Below are 19,176 nucleotides of genomic sequence, written 5' to 3' on the forward strand. Positions count from 1 at the left end.
TTCCCTCCCTGACTTTGAAAAATCCGGTTTCCTGATTGGTCCTCTGGTCAGGTGTTTGGTTCCCTTTGTTAACCCTTTACAGGTAAAAGAAACATTAATCCTTAGCTATCTATTTATGACAGGAGCAGATAGAGGAACAGAGCAGATAGGAAGGTAGATGAAATGAAGAGCAAAATGAGACCATTTGAGTAATTTCTTTTAAAAAAGACAAAATGTATTAAAGAGAGCTAAAATACTTAAGTATAAACCTTTAATTTTTCTCTTCCATGTAAAGTAATGCACACGTTTAATTTTATAAAATATACACATTTTAAAAATATTTCTTTGATGATGGTAAAACATAAGTTAAGTAGTATAATTCTCCGACAGCTAGCAGAAAAAATATGGATCAAGTTTTACACGATAGTACTTTTAAATGGATTTTACAATATAAAACCCGATCAGAAGCCATGTAGGATTTCTGTAGGTTTTTGGTCCAACTAACTTTAAGCAGTTTTTCATTACAGTAGTTCCCCAAGCCATTCTTATGTTGTTAACCTAGTTGATTTTCATTTCAGAATAATTCTGTACATTTTTTTCTTTCAGTTTTAGTTGTTTCTCCCACTTGAGATACCTGAGAATGCTAACATTGAAAAATGACTTAGTGCTTTATACTAGCTACAAGGATGCTCATATGCTTAATTCCACAGGAAAAAGAGATGAAGGAAGAAAGAGGTTACTAACAATACCATCAGTGCCACATGTGAAAGATCACCCACTTATGGGAATTCAAAGTAAAAAGAATTTCATAAATACAAATGCAGCAAATGTTATCATGGGAGTGGCTAAGAAGCCTCAACCTATTTGTGTTGACACAAGACAAGGAAACAAATATCTCCTTGAAACTTCAGGACTTGTCCCAAAATACATTAATAAAAAGGTATGTTTTGTTAAATTATAGGGGGAGTTATATTTGGGTTGTCTAACACTTTTCATTTTAAAAGATGCATCTGACTTTTTCTGAGAATTTCTAATACTCCACTGTTTGCAGCGGACATTTGAAATTCATCAGGGAGAAAGCCCTAGGACCAGAGAAGTGCCTCTTCTTTTCACCATGAAATTTTGTTCAGGTTTGGATCTGATATAAGCTTTGAATATTCTCATTCCCCTTCTCTTGTATTGTCAACAAACTTTTGGCACCACTGGAATAAAAGACTTGATGTTGACTTAGAATCATAGAATCATAGAATCAAAAGGTTGGAAGGGACCTCATGAGGTCATCTAGTCCAACCCCCTGCTAAAGGCAGGACCACTTTCCCTAAATAATCCCAGCCAGGGTGCGGTCTAGCTGGACCTTAAATAGCTCTAAAGATGGAGATTCTACCACCTCCCTAGGTAACCCATTCCAATACTTCACCACTCTCCTAGTCAGAAAGTTTTTTCTAATATCCAGCCTCGACTTCCGCAACTGCAACTTCAAACCATTGCTCCTTGTTCTGTCCTCCGTCACCACTGAGAACAGCCTAGCTCCCTCCTCCTTGGAGCATCCCTTCAAGTAGTTGAAGGTTGCTATCAAATCCCCCCTTAGTCTTCTCTTCTGCAGGCTAAATAAGCCCAGTTCCTTCAGTCTCTCTTCATAAGTCATGTGCTCCAGTCCTCTAATCATTTTTGTTGCCCTCCGCTGGACTCTCTCCAATTGTTCCACGTCCTTTTTGTAGTGTGGCGCCCAAAACTGGACACAATATTCCAGATGCGGCCTCACCAGTGCCGAATAGAGGGGAATAATCACATCCCTCGATCTGCTGGCAACACTCCTACTAATACAGCCCAGTATGCTATTAGCCTTTTTGGCTACAAGAGCACACTGTAGGCTCATGTTCAACTTTCCATCTACCGTAACCCCAAGATCCTTTTCTTCAGCACTGCTACTTAGCCAAACAGTCCCCAGCCTGTAGCAGTGCATGGGGTTTTTCTGTCCTAAGTGCAGGACTTTGCACTTGTCCTTGTTGAACTTCATGAGGTTTCTTGTGGCCCACTTCTCCAATTTGTCTAAGTCTCCCTGAATCCTATCCCTGCCCTCCAGCGTGTCCACCACTCCCCCCAACTTGGTGTCATCTGCAAATTTACTTAATGTGCAAGCTATCCCATCATCAAGATCATTAATGAAGACATTGAATAGAACGGGCCCTAAGACAGACCCCTGGGGCACACCACTTGTTACTGGTTGCCAACTAGAGAGTGTGCCATTGATACCTACCCGCTGAGCCCGTTGATTCAACCAGTTTTCTATCCACTTCACAGTCCATTCCTCCAACCCATACTTCCTTAGTTTGCTGATGAGAATGCTGTGGGAAACCGTGTCAAAAGCCTTACTAAAGTCAAGGTATACAACATCAACAGCTTTGCCCCCATCCACAAGTCCAGTCATCTCATCGTAGAAAGCAATCAGGTTGGTCAGGCATGATTTACCCTTGGTGAATCCATGCTGACTGCTTCTGATCACCTTGTTTTCCTCTAAGTGTTTCAGGATGGATTCCTTCAGCACCTGCTCCATGATTTTTCCAGGGATTGAGGTGAGACTGATTGGTCTGTAGTTCACTGGATACTCCTTTTTCCCTGTCTTAAAGATAGGTAATATATTTACTTTCTTCCAGTCCTCTGGGACCTCTCCTGTTCGCCATGAATTTTCAAAGATAATGGTCAACGGCTCTGCAATCACATCAGCTAACTCCCTCAGCACCCTCGGATGCAGTTCGTCCGGTCCCATAGACTTGTGCACGTCTAACGTCTTTAAGTAGTCCCTAACCTGACCCTCTATCACAGTGGGCTGCTCTCCTCCTCTCCTCTCTGCGTTCCCCAGTGTAGTAGTCTGGGAGTTGATCCTGCCCGTAAAGACTGAAGTGAAGAAGGAATTGAGTACTTCAGCCTTTTCCATATCTTCCACCACTAGGATACCTGCCTCATTGAGTAAGGGACCTACACCATCCCTAGTCCTCTTCTTGTTGCTTACATACTTGTAAAACCCCTTCCTATTATCCTTCACATCCCTTGCTAGTTTCAACTCAAATTGCCCTTTGGCCTTTCTGATTCTATCCCTGCAGGCCCGAGCAATAATCTTATATGCCTCCCCAGTCATCTGTCCAAGCTTCCATTTTTTGTAAGCTTCCTTCTTTTGCTTCAGCTCACCACTGAGTTCCCTGTTAAGCCATGCTGGGCACTTTCTACGCTTGCTGTTCTTTCTGCACATCGGTATGGTATTTTCCTGTGCTCTTAGCATGGTTTCTTTAAAAAACTGCCAGCTCTCCTGGACACCCATCCCCTTCAGTTCAGCTTCCCAGGGAATCCTGCCCATCATTTCTCTAAGGGAGCTGACTTGGGCTTATGAGGCTTGGGCAGTGGAACTAAAAATTGCTGCGTAGATGTTTGGGCTTCTGACTTGTCCTGAGCCCAATTTTACAGCCCTGCAGCCCAAGTCAGCTGACCCAGCCCAGCTGTGGGTGTTTAATTGCTGTGTAGACATATCCTTAATCTCTCCATTCAATTGCAGAAAGCCTGGAATTCCTGAGAGCCCCCAGCCCTGGGACAGACCTCATGGTGGTGCTGCCCCAGAGCTACAAACCTTTGAAGCTCAGACTCCCCAGGAGCCCGCTTGGCAAGCTGGCAGGGAAACAGGCAGGTTTCCATGTGTTTTTTAAACATTTTGGGATCCAGAGATTGGCATTTTCCAAGTAAACTGTTTTGTTAGGAAATTTCCAACAAATTCTAGTCACAAGCTCCCTAAGGAAAGAATTGCAGAGGCTGAACTCAGTCGGGCCTGATAAGTAATTGTGAGAGATACACAAGGGGCTATAATCCCAGGATCCTGGTCTAAGAGTGGGAGAATTGTGGGGCTCCACCCCAGGACAAAAAGAGGGCACAGAGTTGCAGTCAGTTCTGTAACTGTGATACATCAAATCTGGCATTGTCTGACTGTTGAGTGCATGACCCTGAAACCTGTATAACACTCTTTTAACATAGTTTTCTTTTGGAGGGGGTTGTATGTATTATTATTAATGACAGGGTTGAGATTTTAAATTATTTGAAGTAAAATGGGCATTGCTGTACATACTACCAAGAGCCATATTTTTACAAGGACTATCACCTAACAGCTGACAACATATCTTCCAATATGGGCCAAATTAAAAAATAATACAATGAAAATTCCGTTTCTAGTGAATGAAAATCCTAAACTTTTTCAGTGTATTGCTGTGCATATTGAAACTCCTTTATCGTGAAATTCCATTTGCAAGGCCAAATCCTTGTGCAGCCTCCATTGGGCTCCAAAGCAGCTAAAAAATACTAGTCCTGATTCTCCAGAATTTTGCACGTTGACTAGTCATTTACAACTGTATAATGAGGGTATAAAGTGCTATCAAATCAGAAAGCCAAGACGGCAGAGGATTAGATGGCTGGCTACTCAAAGTGCAAGTCAGTGAAAAATCAGGCCCTACATGATGACTGTGCAGGAGGAAAAGACAAGCATCGGACACTACACAGAGGCTCTGTGATGGGGTGTATAAACCCTTCACTGACAGGAAAAGGTCTGGAAAAGTCTTTGTACTAAGGTAGCTCTGACCCTCCAGTCCTGCCAATCATGAATGGTAGGGAGAAGGGCTATAAAAGCAGGAAGCTGCAGTCCGCAAGGGAAAAAACCCCAAGAAGGGAACAAGTAGAATATCCCCTGAAACAGGAAGAGGAGCCCTTATGCTTAGAGCCCTGCATAGATACAAAAATATGGAGCCACATCCTCCAGAATCAACCCGCAATCCGCTAGCTGTCTTTTATGTGTATCCGCACCTGCAACAGCAAGCCTTGTCACAAGGGTAGCAAGGTGGGGGGAGGGAGCATAGATGAGTGAGTGGGGGGCAGGATCTTGCAGGAAAGAGGGGGCGCAAGGGCAGGAATTAGGGGTAAGGTGCAGCGCAAGGGTGGGGTCTCAACGATAAGGGGCGATGTGGGGGCAGGAGTTGCGGGGAAGAGGCATCACACTGCATGTTGCTCCTGGGGGCTCGGGAGTAATGGCACACACCACAGCAGCAGCAGTGCATGTTACATCACAGCAGGGCAGAGGGGTGGGGCGCCAGGGCCCCACCTGCTCCAATCCCTGCAGCTGTGGGCAGGCTCCACTCTCCAGGAGCTGGCAGATTGGGAGCATGGCCAGCGCTTCTGATGCAGGCCAAGCCATGCCTCAGGTGGGGATGTTGGTGCTGCCCCAGGGGTCTGAGCTACTCGACAGGAAATGGCACAGCGAGCGGCTGCTGGAGAGCCCCAACTCCAACCTGCCGCCAACCCCGGTGGCTGCCGGCCCCGAGTGCGCTGCGTCCCCCAGCCTGCCTGAGCCAGACGCCACAGGCCAGGCACCGCCGGTGAGTCGAGCCCCGCACAGTTGTATCTGCATCTGATCCACTATCCACAAAAATGGTTTGCATCTATGGATGCAGTTATGAAGCGGATATCCACCGATCTGCAGGGTTCTGCTTATTTTGAGGAGGTGGTTCCTGACTCTGTGAAGTGTGCTGCAAACCCCAGGGGCAAGCCTGATAGGGAGAAACTGACTTGGCTACTGCCATGGACATTTTTGCTTTTTATTGACCCCAGTAGAGGCTTATTTTATCAAAGTAAGCAGACCCACAATGGCAGGGCCCACTGCAATGCCCAACAGGCTATGACCCGTACTGAACCAACCCCGTAGTGGTAAGTAGGTATGATGAGGTCCTCAACCTGGCGAGGGAGGCACCCCGGAGAGACTCTTTACAAGTGGTGAAGAATGTGGGCAGGCTGACCAAAAAATAAAGGCGGGGGTGGTGTTTAAGGTTGAGAAGTACCTGGCCAATACAACCTCGTAATGTATCTGGAATGGCTATTAAAATGAGTCACAGATTCAGCAGCAACAGGCCACCCTACAGCAGCAGCAGCAGCCACTGCATCTTGAAGCCCAGCAATAACACCAGCTTGTGCAACAGCAGCAACAGATGATAAGGGAATTAGCCACGTGCCAACAGGAACAACAGAACTTGGTGCAACAGATGCTGTCAGTACATTAGTCCCAAGGAACAACTGGGGCTTCGAAGGCTCCCCCACCAAATGTCCTCTCAACAGATGCCCAGTGAAGCTGGCTAAGATGGGCCCTGCCAATGATGCAAAGATGTTTATCGCTGCTTTTGAGTGGGTGACATCTGCTGTGAGATGGCCCCCAGAGCACTGGGTCATACTATTGGTGCCCCAGCTGTGGGGACCTGCTCAAGCCACATACTGCAAACTTGATTTGGGAGCAGCCGTGGACTATACAAGGGTCATTTAGATATCTCAGAGGAGACCCACCTGGCAGTGTTTCTGGTAGAGAGAGGTACCTACTGGATGCATGCCCTCGGGTAATAGTTCAGAAGTTAAAAAGACCACTGCTGGTGGTGGCTGAGGCCAGAGTCCCAGACAGGGGAACAAATGCTGGAGCTTGCTCTCCAGGAAAAATGACCTGGGTGTCCAGGCATAGGCGTGAGACCTTGAGACAGTGGGCTTTATGGAGAACAATCTAACTGCTGATAATCCTACTGAGACGCATGAGGGCTGGTCATTGGGAGACAGAAGGACTCAACGGGAGACAGCGACAAGCAGCAAAAGGCCTGACTCACCTCCACAAGGCCCCTGATTTCCAGAAAGGAGGCTGAGATTCCATGGGAAGATGACAGCAAGGGCAACAGCCTGAAAGGGAACACCTCTTCATCAGCCCTATCATCGCTACACAGTAAGGATCATATCAAGACCCAAGAGAAGTCAGACCAACAGGAGAGCCTTCCACAGTACTGCCCTCCAGCATCCACACCATCAGTTGGGAAGTGTTTCTCCTATGGACAGGTGGGTCATTTCTGCAAAGACTACTCCTACTTGGAGTGTGACTATGGGCAAGTATGGACTGGAGACACTAAGGCACACAAGAAAAGCCTCAGTGAAGGAGTGGTCCTAGTGTGGGTAGAGGGAAACAAAGTAATAGGACTAGTAGATTCAGGGTGTGACTAGACTCCCCTTACCACAGACCCTATACGGTCAGCAGTCCTGAAGCATCCTCAGTTTCTTATAGGAGTCATGGGAAAGCCAAGAACTACAGGTAGAAAACTTGGTGCAATATGTCCTCCAGCTGCATGAGCTACTTAAAAGGTTGGAGACCTTCACTTGTGAAAACCTACAGAAGGCCCAACGGTGTGAGGAGGCCAGGAGCAGGGCTACACATGTTCCAGCCCGGCTACTGAGTAGTGCTACTGTTGTCAAGTTTGAATCCAAGTTATTAGCCCAATGGCAAGGGCCTTTCAAGGTACCGCATAAGGTAGGCCCCTAGATTATGAGATATGGCACCCTGGGAAAAGCATAGAAACTGAGTCTATCATGTCAGTTTACTGAAGGTCTGGCATGATAGGGAGGCCCTTTTAATCACTCCCCTTATCACAGACCCTGAGCTGGGTGCCAAGATCCCAACAGTGGAAAGGACCAGTTCTGTTGAGAGGGGGAAACCCTCAGGGCATATCAAAAGACTCATCCGGACCTGCTTATACAAGCATTCCCCAGGCATTTTCAGTCTTTCCAGGACATACCATCACATTCAGATGGAACCTGAATAGATAGTAAGAGAGACTGTTTGACCTTTACCCAGGAAGATGTGGGATACGTTCAAGACTGAACTCCAAACTATGTTGGACTTGGGCATGGTGGAGGAGTCGCACAGTGAGTAGCAAGACCCCATAGTTCTCATCCCAAAATCCAAAGGTATGATGAGATTTTGAATTAATTTCCATAAAGTCAGTGCAGTTTTCAAGCTTGATGCATGCCCCATGCAGAGGCACAAATTTTGTGCTATGCCGGAGGGTGCTAGACTCCAGCCCCGACCCCACTTTTCCCCATCTCCCGAGCCCTCACTCCACTCCGCCTCTTCCAGCCCCTGTCCCACCTCTTCCTAACCCCGTTCCACCCCCTCCCCTGAGCATGCCCTGCCCCTGCTCCTCCCCTCTTCCCAATGCCTCTTGCATGCCACTGGACAGCTGATCGCGGCACTCAGGAGGCACTGGGAGGGCGGGGGAGGAGTTGATTCACAGGGCTGCTGGTGGATGCTCAGTACCTGCTATTTTTTGGAGCACCCACGGAGCTGGCACCTGTGGTCCCATACCTAGGATAGATAAGCTACTGGAACCTCTTGGGGCAACAAGGTACATATATACACTGTGACAGGGTCGGGCCAGATGAATACAGGAGAGTATTAGAAGGCAGATATATTAGTCCCAGATTAAGTCGATCCCTTTTCCCTAGGTAAGGTAACAGGGGCAGTTCCAGCACAAGCAGGAACTGGCTGGAACCAATTAAGGCAGGCAGGCTAATTAGGACACCTGAAGCCAATTAAGAAGAAACTGCTAGACTCAATTAGGACAGGCTGGCTAATCAGGGCACCTGAGTTTAAAAAGGACCTCACTTCAGTTTGCAGCATGCATGCAAGGAGCTGGGAGCAAGAAGCATTAGGAGCTGAGAGTGGGAAGGCATATTGCTGGAGGATTGAAGAGTACAAGCATTATCAGACACCAGGAGAAAGGTCCTGTGGTGAGGCTAAAGAAGGTGTTGGGAGGAGGCCATGGGGAAGTAGCCCAGGGAGTTGTAGCTGTCGCGCAGCTGTTCCAGGAGGCACTCTAGACAGCTGCAGGCCACAGGGCCCTGGGCTGGAACCCGGAGTAGAGGGCGGGCTGGGTTCCCCCCAAACCTCCCAACTCCTGATAAGACACAGGAGGAATTGACCTGGACTGTGGATTCTACCAGAGGGGAAGGTCTCTGGGCTGTTCCCTGACCCATGTGGTGAATCTCTGGGGTGAACAAATCCGCCAATAAGCGCAGGACCCATCAAGATAGAGGAGGAACTTTGTCACGACACTTAATCTTACAAAAGGGTATGAGATAAATTCCATGGACAAGAGAGTCCAGAGAGAAAACTGCATTTGCCTACCATTCAGCTTTTACCACTCTTGAACAATGCCATATGGACTACATGGAGCTGCAGTGACCTTTCAAAGACTAGTGGGCCAGGTCCTCTGCCTATGTGGGTGATAAACCACTGCTTATTCCGATGAAATAACTATATATAGCCAAGATTGGGACAGCCATCTTGGCCATGTTAACCGAAATATTGCAGTCAATTGCCAGCAACAGTCTAACTGCCAACCTGGCTAAGTGCAAGATTGGGAACTCTGATGCCCCCTACTTGGGAATATGGTGGAGGTGGACTCACTTGTGAACAAGATGCAGGCTTTAGCCAGCTATCTGAGGCCCATGACCAAGAAGCAAGTTAGACAGTTTCTGTTTTGGCTGGATATTACAGGCACTTCATGCCATACTTGTTAACCATCCAGCCCCCCTCACAGACCTGATGAGGGATGGGAAACCACAGAAGATACAGTGGTTCGATGCTTGCAGTAAGGCCTTTAGAATGTTACAAGAGAGCTTATGATGCAAACAGATGCTCTTCAACCCAGACTTTTCGAAGGACTTGGACACATCGAATGTGGGGCTTGGGGCAGTACTCACAGGTCATCGACAAAGAGGAACACCTCATACTGTACCTGAGTCAAAAATTATTTCTATGTCTCAGTAATCAAAAAGGAAACCTTGGGTATCAAGTGGGCCATGGATACTTCACATTATTACTTATTGGGGACCTCCTTTTCACTGATTATGGACCATGTACGTACCCTCTGATGGCTGCACATAAGGAAAGACACAAACACGAGGATCATGCATTGGTACCTAGTTCTACAACCGTACAGATTCCAGATGTCCCACAGAGCAGGCAAGGCTCATACAAACGCTAATTTCTTTTCTCAAGGCATAGACCTTACAACTGACAAGGACAGCACATTCACTGCACAACATGAATCCCTGGTGTCATTTTTGAGTGGGAGGGTATATGAAGGCGTGGATAAACCCTACACTAACAGGAAAGGGGTCTGGGCTGCTCTGTGTGCTGTGATACAGTATGGCCACAGGGCAGCAGGAGAGGGTTAGAAGGGAGCCTTATTCCCTGTAGAGGGAAGAAAGTTTGCTATAGATTAATTAGAGCAACTGAAGCCAATTAGAGCACCTGAAGTCAGTCACCTTATATAAACCCCCTGCTTCAATCAGACAGGGGAAAGTGTTGGAGCAGAGAACAGTTTGAAGGAGTAGAAACAGAGTGGATTGGAGTTGGAGCAGAGAGCAGTTTTGAGAGAAACAGAGGAAAGTTTGGAGAAGTGCTGCAGTGGGCTAAGAAGACCAAGACCCTTGGTAAAGGGACACCTGGCTTGTGCAGAGGGAAGGCAGGAAGCCCCCACAAGCTGAAGGGCAGGAGAGGGAAGTAGCCCTGGGGAAGGAACCGCTAGTTCAAGTGGTTTACCGCTATCCCTAGGACCCCTGGGCTGGGACCCGGAGTAGAGGGTGGGCCCGGGTCCCTCCCTCTCCACTCTCTCCTCTAGGACACTAGTGGGGCAGTTAATATCCCAGTTCAGGGGTAAGAAACGATGTCCTGAACCCCTCCCCCCCCCAAGAAGAGAAAGCGCAAGACCCATCATAGTAGTGCCGGCAGTTTGCCACAGTGCTAAGATAGCCCTTCCCCTCTGGCCCTGCCACTCATGCATGTTAGGGAGGAAGGCTGTAAAACGAGGAAGCTGCAGTATGCAAGGGGGGGAAGCCCTGAGAAGGGAGTGATGAGTGGTTCCTAAAATAGCAGGGGGAACCCTCAAGCAGAAACACTCCCAGTGAACCCCAGGGACAAGTCCAATAGAGAGAAACTGACTTGGCTACTCAGCCATAAGGACTCCGACAAAGCTGCTGCCCAGGCACCCCTGAAGTAAGGTGGTGCCACAGACATTTTTGCTTTTTATTGATGCCAGGAGGAGCTTGTTTTGTGTTGAGTCTGAACTTTTGCTTTTTCCCCTCCTGTAAACAAAGAAAGCAAGTCCACAAGGGTGCAGCCCACTGCAAGGGACTAAGAGTCTGTGGCCTGTACTGGGCCAATCCCGTGTTGGTAACTGGACATGCTGAGCGGCCCTAGCCTCGCTAGCGAGGTGCCCCAAAGAGACTCTCTTTACAAGGACTCTGCACAACAATGGATGTCATAGAGCCGTGGCTCTCAACCTTTCCAGACTACTGTACCCCTTTCAAGAGTCTGATTTGTCTTGCGTATCCCAAGCTTCATATCACTTAAAAACTACTTGCTTACAAAATCAGACATAAAAATACAAGTGTCAGTACACTATTATTGAAAAATTGCTTACTTTCTCACCTTTACCATCTAATTATAAAATAAATCAACTGGAGTATAAATATTGTACTTATATTTCAGTGTACAGCATATAGAGCAGTATGAACAAGTCATTGTATGAAATTTTAGTATATATTGATTTTGTTAGTGCTTTTCATGTAGCCTGTTGTAAAACTAGGCAAATACATAGATGAGCTGATGTACCCCCGGAAGACTTCTGTGTACTCCCTGGGAGTACGTGTACTCCCGGTTGAGAACCACTGTCATAGAGATCTTTGTGGTATATCACTGCATCAGACCCCAGTCATGGTGGGAGAAGAGTGGCCTGCTACTTCCCTATACTCTGCAGTAACATCCATGTCTTAGCCAATCGGGCATGCTTACAAGTCCGTTTTTCAGCTGCGTAACATTTTAGGGTGTAGCAAAGGCCTTTTATTCAGCTTTGCTCCATTTCCCAGGTTTGGCTCTGTAATTACAGTTTTCTATGTAAATTAATTTTCATTACATTTTCACCAAAAACAAGCTTGAAATTTGCACAACATGCTATCCTGTGGAGTATCAGGGCATATCTACACCAAAAAGGTAAGTTGACCTATGTTAGGTCAACTTACAACCACAGCACTAACGGGGAGCCCAGTTGCTGCCCAGAGTCTCCCTGTGGGGAACATGGCAGCTGCCCTGAGACTCCTGATCCCCATGGGGAGCCCGATGGCTGCACTGAGACTCCCAGCTCCCCAACAGGAGCTGCCTGGCCCACGGAGTGAGTGAAGGACCCTGCCCCAGGGGCCCCGAAAAACTCTCGTGAGGGCCCCTGTGGGGCCCAGAGCCTGGGGAAAATTGCCCCGCTTGTCCCCTCCCCGCCCCCCCCGGGCAGCTCTGCTCCATTCCAGGAGCCCAGCTGCAGTGGGGAGCTGAGAGCCTGAGGGGACAGCTGAGCTCCCAGCGGAGAGGAGCCGAAAGCCTCCAGGCAATGCCAGGGCTCCCTGTGGGGAGCTGGGAGCCTCTGGGCAGCAGTCCAGTTGCCAGCAGGGAGTTAGATGGGCACAGCCCTGCAGGAAGCCTGGGGGGAAGCCAGACTCTAGCTAGAGCCCCTCACTTGCCTCCAATGACAGCCTGACTTTCTTGTCAATTTCACAACTTCAGCATGGAGCTGTGAAATTCACAAGAATGACAGCCAACAGCTGATGTAAGTAACACGGTATCAGCATGGACACTGGACGCCCTAACTACACTGACATAGGCCCTACACCTCTCATGGAGGTGAAGTTATTATGTTATGGTGTAGTAGGGCCGTTACATCAGCAGGAGCAAAGCTGTAGTGTGTTCACCGACTGGATTAGATGAATATAAGCTGCCTTACATCAACTTAACTTTGTGGTGTAGACCAAGCCTCAGAGTTGACTCACTCTCACTTCTCTCCTAGGCCAGCCGGGGAGTACTGCAAAGGCAGTATGCTCAGTCACTGGGGAAACAGTGCTTCATGTTGCTCTGCAGCAACCCTATGCCATTTCAGGAGTGGTGTTAGTAGGCAAAGAAATGTGCATTTCAAAGTAAGGCATTTGATGTAATGAAAGTATTGATATAAAATTAGTTGCACTGTGGTTAACTGGTCTAAAACTGTTCAACAGGTGAGTCTTCTATCAATCCTTAGATATGGAGGTTTCAGTTTTTATTTCCATCTAGTTCTGAGGCCTTATACATAAAATTGATGAGTCATTTTCGCAGACTTTGGACGGACTACAGAAGAATCAGGCTTGATGCTTTTCAGAAGATGGCCATGACATGAATTTTATTGTTTAATAGTAATAAACAATATTCAAAGCTACCTTTGTAAATTTAAAATACCATTACTGATCATATTTATATCATATGGTTCATTGATTTCTTCTTATAAGTTTCTACTGGGAACTTTTCCTTGACCTTTCAGGATTATGGTCTGACTCCCAAATACGTAATTAAGCGAAATGAGGAAGTAAAGAGAGCCCAGGAAGAGTATGATGCCTATGTCAAGGAGACTCTGAGGCAAAAAGCCATGAAACGACTGTCTGATGAAGAAAGGGAAAGTCTCCTACAGGTATGCATTTTGATTTAGGTTTCATAGTGGTAAGTACAAAAGACAAATTAGATTTGTATTTCCATATATGTAACAGGAAAGTATACAAGGTATCAAAGTACTATGTGTACAAGAAACAATGCGTTTAGGTTAGCTAGTTTTTCAGTAGATGGAGCTCTAGAATAATTATAGGTAGGGCTGGGCAAACAATCTGATCTGACTCTAATTTCACAGGTTTAGGATGCTCTAAAGTTCAATTTTACAGGTACCTCCCATTTGGATCCCCTCCCCCATGGCTTCAGCGACGTCAATGAAGCTCCAGGCAGCTACAGGAATTCAACACCAGAGATCCAGCTGCAGAATTAGGGCTTTTTGAGTCTTAGATAAATACAACTTCCTCTTTTTTTCCAAATTCATGACACCCCATGTTTATTGTATAGTGTATTTCATACAACATATATTCCAAGATGTTTTCCAGCATTAGAAAAGGATTAGATAACAAATAATATCAGAGGGAGAGAGAAATAAAGAGGTATAGGCAAGGGAAAAAGAGACGTTTTCAGCTGAGACTTGAAACAAGGTATGAGGTGGAGAGAGACAGGAAGACTGTCAGAGATGTCAGGAGCTGTCAACAAGAAGGCTATCGCATCAATAATGGCAAAATTGTGTAAAGCAAAAGAGAGAAGGCCACTACTATTTCTCAGTTTGCACCATGGATTGTGAAAGTGGTGAGTCTTTTATTTATGCCCTCACAAAAATAGTAGTTATAGAGGAAGCATGTTCATTGTAACTGCCTATTTATTGGCCCTTTGTAACATTTATGGGGCGGGGGAACCCTACCATCTGGCCTGGAATTTCTTACGCTTATTCTTTTTGTTTGATAACATTCTGTTCTGACGTTTTTCAGGTATCAGAGTGTGATGAAAGAAGTACTATTTGCTAGTTAAGAAATTTTCAGATACTTTATTTGGATAACTCAATATCTTCTTTTAAATTCTTTATGATGTCACAACAAATAAATGGAAATAATTAGGGACAAAAATCTGAAATATCTCTCAATTTCACTTTCTTTGGGTATACTTTTTATGAGGAAAAAAAAGAGCTTTGAGAATAGATTCAGTATATATTTCTCACAGATTCAGAATTCATATTTTTTTTATATAGGACTAGATTGTCAATTTACAATCTAGCCTATAAGAAGGATCAGCACATTGTTATGCTGCTCCTGGAGGAGCCCTGGAGGGAGATTTTGACTTTTATGTTTTGGACTCCCCACTTGTCCCAGGAGGAAGTTGTCAAGGTTCCTTCCCCACTCTGAACTTTAGGGTACAGATGTGGGGACCTGCATGGACACTTCTAAGCTTAATTACTAGCTTAGATCTGGTATCACTGCCACCATCCAGAATTTTCAGTGTCTGGATCACTCCCTGTCCCCCCAAAACTTTCCCCTCCCTGGGTAGCCTTGAGGGACTTCACCGAATTTACCCTGGTGAACAACAGATCCAACCCTTGATCTTAAAACAAGGAGAAATTAACCATCCCTCCTCCTTCCCCCCACCAATCCCTGGTGCAGTCCAGATCCAATCCCCTTGGCATCTAAAAACAAAGGGAAAAATCAATCAGTATTAAAGAAAATAAGCTTTAATTAAAGAAAAGAAAGGGCTAAAAATCATCTCTGTAAAATCAGGATGGAAAATACTTTACAGGGTAATCAAATTCATATAGCCCAGAGGAACCTCCTCTAGCCTTAGGTTCAAAGTTACAGCAAACAGAAGTAAAATCCTCTCAGCAAAAAGAAACATTTACAAGTTGAGAAAACAAAAATAAGACTAACACGCCTTGCCTGGCTGTTACTTACGAGTTTGAAACATGACAGACTGATTCAGAAAGATTTGAAGAGCCTGGATTGACCTCTGGTCCCTCTTAGTCCCAAGAGCGAACCACCCTCAAAACAAAGAGCACAAACAAAAGACTTCCCCCCACCAAGATTTGAAAGTATCTTGTCCCCTTATTGGTCCTCTGGTCAGGTGTCAGCCAGGTTTACTGAGCTTCTTAACCCTTTATAGGTAAAAGAGGCATTAACCCTTAACTATCTTTTTATGACAGAAGTAAACTCCAATAGGTCTAGACACTGGAGTTTGTGTGAAAATTCCCATTGTCTTCAGTGGTGCAGGATCAGATCTGAATTGCACACATTAAAAGGTACCTCTAAATGACAAAAAGTAATGACTCTTCTAGGAAGGTTTCAGAAATCCTATATTAATTTTCATGATTAAATAGAAAACAGTAAAGAATGGTTCATGTCTGCTGAATTTCTATTAGCTTCATACATATATTTTACTGCCTTTTTTGGTAAAGAAAAATAACATTACAAACCAGCGAGTAAACAAGCCCAAATTCTGCCTTTCGATGCACATGCTGCCATAGTCTTTTTTTTTTAATAATTTACAGATTACATTACCAGATTATCATTAAAGATTTCAAAAATAGCCATTACAAATAAAACACAACCATGCACAGATACATGCTACAAGTACACAGATAAAGCAAGTCTTGTAATGCCAAATGTAGTCACTTCAGAATGCCATTTTAAATCTGTAATATATTAACTTTCCTTTAAAATGTAAGCATTGCTTAGATCACCCTACCTATTTTAGGACACCAGGCCAAATTCATCTTTGCTATTACCACATTGACTTTTAAGAGATTAGTGAATTGTGCCCACTTATTGGCCCCATTAAATGCTTCCCAGATGTTAATCAATTATTTTAACCTCTGTTCATTGTTAATGGGAGGTGAGCACATATCACAGGGCAAAATGTTTGTTAATATTGCTAAATACTTTCTATAAATATGGCATTTAAACAAAATAAATTATTCTCATAAGTTTTCTTTTCATATAATGGATTTAGGGTCTGAAAAAGAATTGGGAAGAGGTACATCACGAGTTCCAGGGCCTTTCTGTAGAAATAGACACCTTACCAAAGAAGATCCATAAAGAAAGGCTGGAGTCACAGATGAAACAACTGGAGCATGACATTAATATAATTGAAAAGCACAAAATTATCTATATTGCAAATAAGTAAGAAGTGCCTTGCAAAGAATTTTTTTTACCCTGAGAAGAAAATGAAACAAAAGGAAATGAAACAAGTCCACCTTATTCAAAGAAAGAGAAATAGCTAATTTATACAAATATAATAGAATTTTAGCAAGTTGTTACAGTTAAGGAATTTTTCATTTGTATAATTCACATATTTTTTCAAATAAAAGTCTATATTATTTTCATTTTCAATAAAGAAATACAAGTTTTATTTCTTATTAAAGTAAATCTCCTTTATCTAGTTTTCCTATGAATGTTATATAAAAGATTGATAAAAGTTTTGATATGTTCAAAGTACTTATTTTTTGGCATGGAAATGCTAAGTAATTGAACTAATTCATCTTAGAAGTGAACTTGGTAAACACACTGAGTGTGGAAATGACTTGCATACTAGTTATTAAAGAACTGCTAATAATGGAACTGCTAAAGCTTTGGATCATTCTGTTTATGAACAATTTGGTTACTGTATCATACGTTTGCTTTATATCTTCATTTTTATTACTAAGAACAATTTTCAGTATATTTACAGTGGGGCCCTCTAAAAAGTATAACCTTCCAGCAGTAGTGTTACCATGGACAGCAGAGTACACTGTGTTGGGGAATGAATGATTTCATAATCCTGTGATAAATGTATAGCAGGAAGAGTACTTTTTGTTTGCTTCCATTATACATATAATGTTAAATTGAAAGTGATGTTACAACACATGGGCATGTGTAAAGGTGTGGGACTGGGGCTCGACCCTCCCTGAGGGGCAGAGGGGAGCAACACTGGCTCACTATATGCGGTCAGGCCAGGCAGGTCCTGGGGCAACAAACACAAAGGACCAAAGTTCCGGCCCCCGGTTCGGGGCCAAGCTACAATGCAAAGTCAATGGGGAGCTCGGGCCCTTTGCCTCAGGGCTAAGCAACAATACAGAGTCAATTGGGAGCTCAGGCCCTTTGCTTCAGGGCTGACCAACAATACAGAGTCAATGGGGGCCCCGCCCTAAGGCCGAGCAGGGCACCAAATGCAGAATCACCAAGCTCAGACCCTTTTGGTTCAGGGCTGAGCAAACAAACAATCTAGAAGCCCAGGCCCTTGGCCAGGGCGGGGCAACAAGCAGTTTAGGGCTCAGGCCCTTCAGCAGGGGCCGAGCAAACAAATAGTCTTAATGGCCTCCTCCGGCCCAGGGAGAGGGGGAGTCTGCTACCCTTGGGAGGGTGGCAGGGGGAACTCAGGCCCTCCCACTCCACTGCATTCCAGCCCAGAGCCCTAGTAGCGGCTATCACCGCTGACGGTCAGTGGGGATCCTGACCGAAACACACCAATATAGGCTTAGATACGTCTGCAGCCTGACTGGAGTCAGCTGTCCCCGGACTACTTCCAATTTCCCCCTCCAGGCCTACCTGGTCCGTGGCGTCGGCCCCCGGGAAGTCCAACAGCATGGGCTCCTCGCGGCCAGGGCTGGGTGGTAGGTCCGGCAACTCCTCCGGGAAATCCGGCCAGGCTTGCTCTGGGGGTTTCTCTGGGTAACAGCAGGGACAGGGAGGCTCCGGTGGCTCCTCCGAGTAGTGGGCACAGGGAAGTTCTGGGCAGCTCCTCCCAGTAGCAGGCGCAGGGAAGCTCTGGCCAGTCAGGGCGACTGCTCTAGGTCCTAGTGGCTTCCCAGTCGCAAGCTCCCTGCAGCAGGTCTGCTCTCCGCGGTGGTTGGGCTTCCACTGAGCTCTGACGGCTGGCTTTTGTGCTTTTGGGTTGCCGCCTGACCCTCTGAGGAGCAGGCTCACTGCTTAGCCCCTCCCACTCAGGCATCCGGTGGGGCGCACCCACTCCTGGGCAGGAGGGGAGACACACCGACTCGCTACATGCCCTCCCCCCCAAGTCTGGTTCCTGCTTGTTGGGGCCAGGCTTTTTCATCTCCCTGAGGCGGGATAGGAAGTCCGCATTGGCATGGTCTTTAGCCGCCTGATGCTGAATGGTAATCACATAGGGCTGTAAGGCCAAGTACCAGCGCATGAGACGAGCGTTGTTGTTGTTCATGCGCATCAACCATTGGAGGGGGGCATGGTCCGTGATCAGCGTGAACGGGGCGCCCAGGAGGAAAAACCAGAGGGCATCGCAGTCCCATTTCACGGCGAGCGCCTCCTTTTCTATCATGGCGTAATTCCGCTCCCAAGGAAATAGTTTCTGGCTAACATACAGTACCAGGTGATCTCTTCCGTCCACTTCTTGGGACAGGACCGCACCTAAGCCCACCTCTGATGCATCTGTTTGGAGGATAAACCTCCGGGTGAAGTCTGGGCTGTACAGTACCGGCTCCTGACACAGGCATCTCTGGAGTGTCCTGAAGGCTGCTTCGCATTCCGGGGTCCACTGTACCTGTCGGGGGCTATTCTTGGTTAGCAGCTCGGTTGGGGGCGCTGTGATTGAAGCGAACTGCGGGATGAATCGCCGATAATACCCAACGAGGCCCAGGAATTGCCGTACCTGGCATTTCGTCATCGGCGTCGGGCAGTCCGCGAAGGCTTGCACCTTCCCCACAAGGGGTTTTACTCATCCTCCTCCAATGGTATAGCTGAGGTATGTGGTCTCTTACCAGGCTATACAGCATTTCTTGGGGTTAGCCGTCAACCCCGCCTGCCGCAGGGACCTTAGGACCGCGGTGACCCAATTTAGGTGGTCTTCCCAGCGGCAACTGTAAATCACCACGTCATCCAGGTAGGCGGCTGCATAATCATGATGTGGCCGTAATGGGTGGTCCATTA

The 19,176-nt window shown here is 46.2% G+C and overlaps 1 protein-coding gene across 3 annotated transcripts in view; it reads left to right on the forward strand.

Annotated features, from left to right (window-relative positions):
• Nucleotides 1-17,141, forward strand: part of ENKUR (enkurin, TRPC channel interacting protein) — a 27,103-nt gene extending 9,962 nt beyond the window's left edge. For all 3 annotated transcript variants that reach the window (XM_032775685.2, XM_075062291.1, XM_032775686.1), the window contains 3 exons: nt 690-919; nt 13,209-13,355; nt 16,247-17,141. In XM_032775685.2, the coding sequence (XP_032631576.1) occupies nt 690-919; nt 13,209-13,355; nt 16,247-16,420 (551 nt within the window). In that variant the 3' untranslated portion in view covers nt 16,421-17,141. The remainder of the gene's footprint in view (nt 1-689; nt 920-13,208; nt 13,356-16,246) is intronic.
• Nucleotides 17,142-19,176: the final 2,035 nt, after the last annotated feature.

The sequence above is a fragment of the Chelonoidis abingdonii genome, chromosome 2 (genome assembly GCF_003597395.2).
Source record: "Chelonoidis abingdonii isolate Lonesome George chromosome 2, CheloAbing_2.0, whole genome shotgun sequence".
In the NCBI taxonomy this organism is placed as follows: Eukaryota; Metazoa; Chordata; order Testudines; family Testudinidae; genus Chelonoidis; species Chelonoidis abingdonii.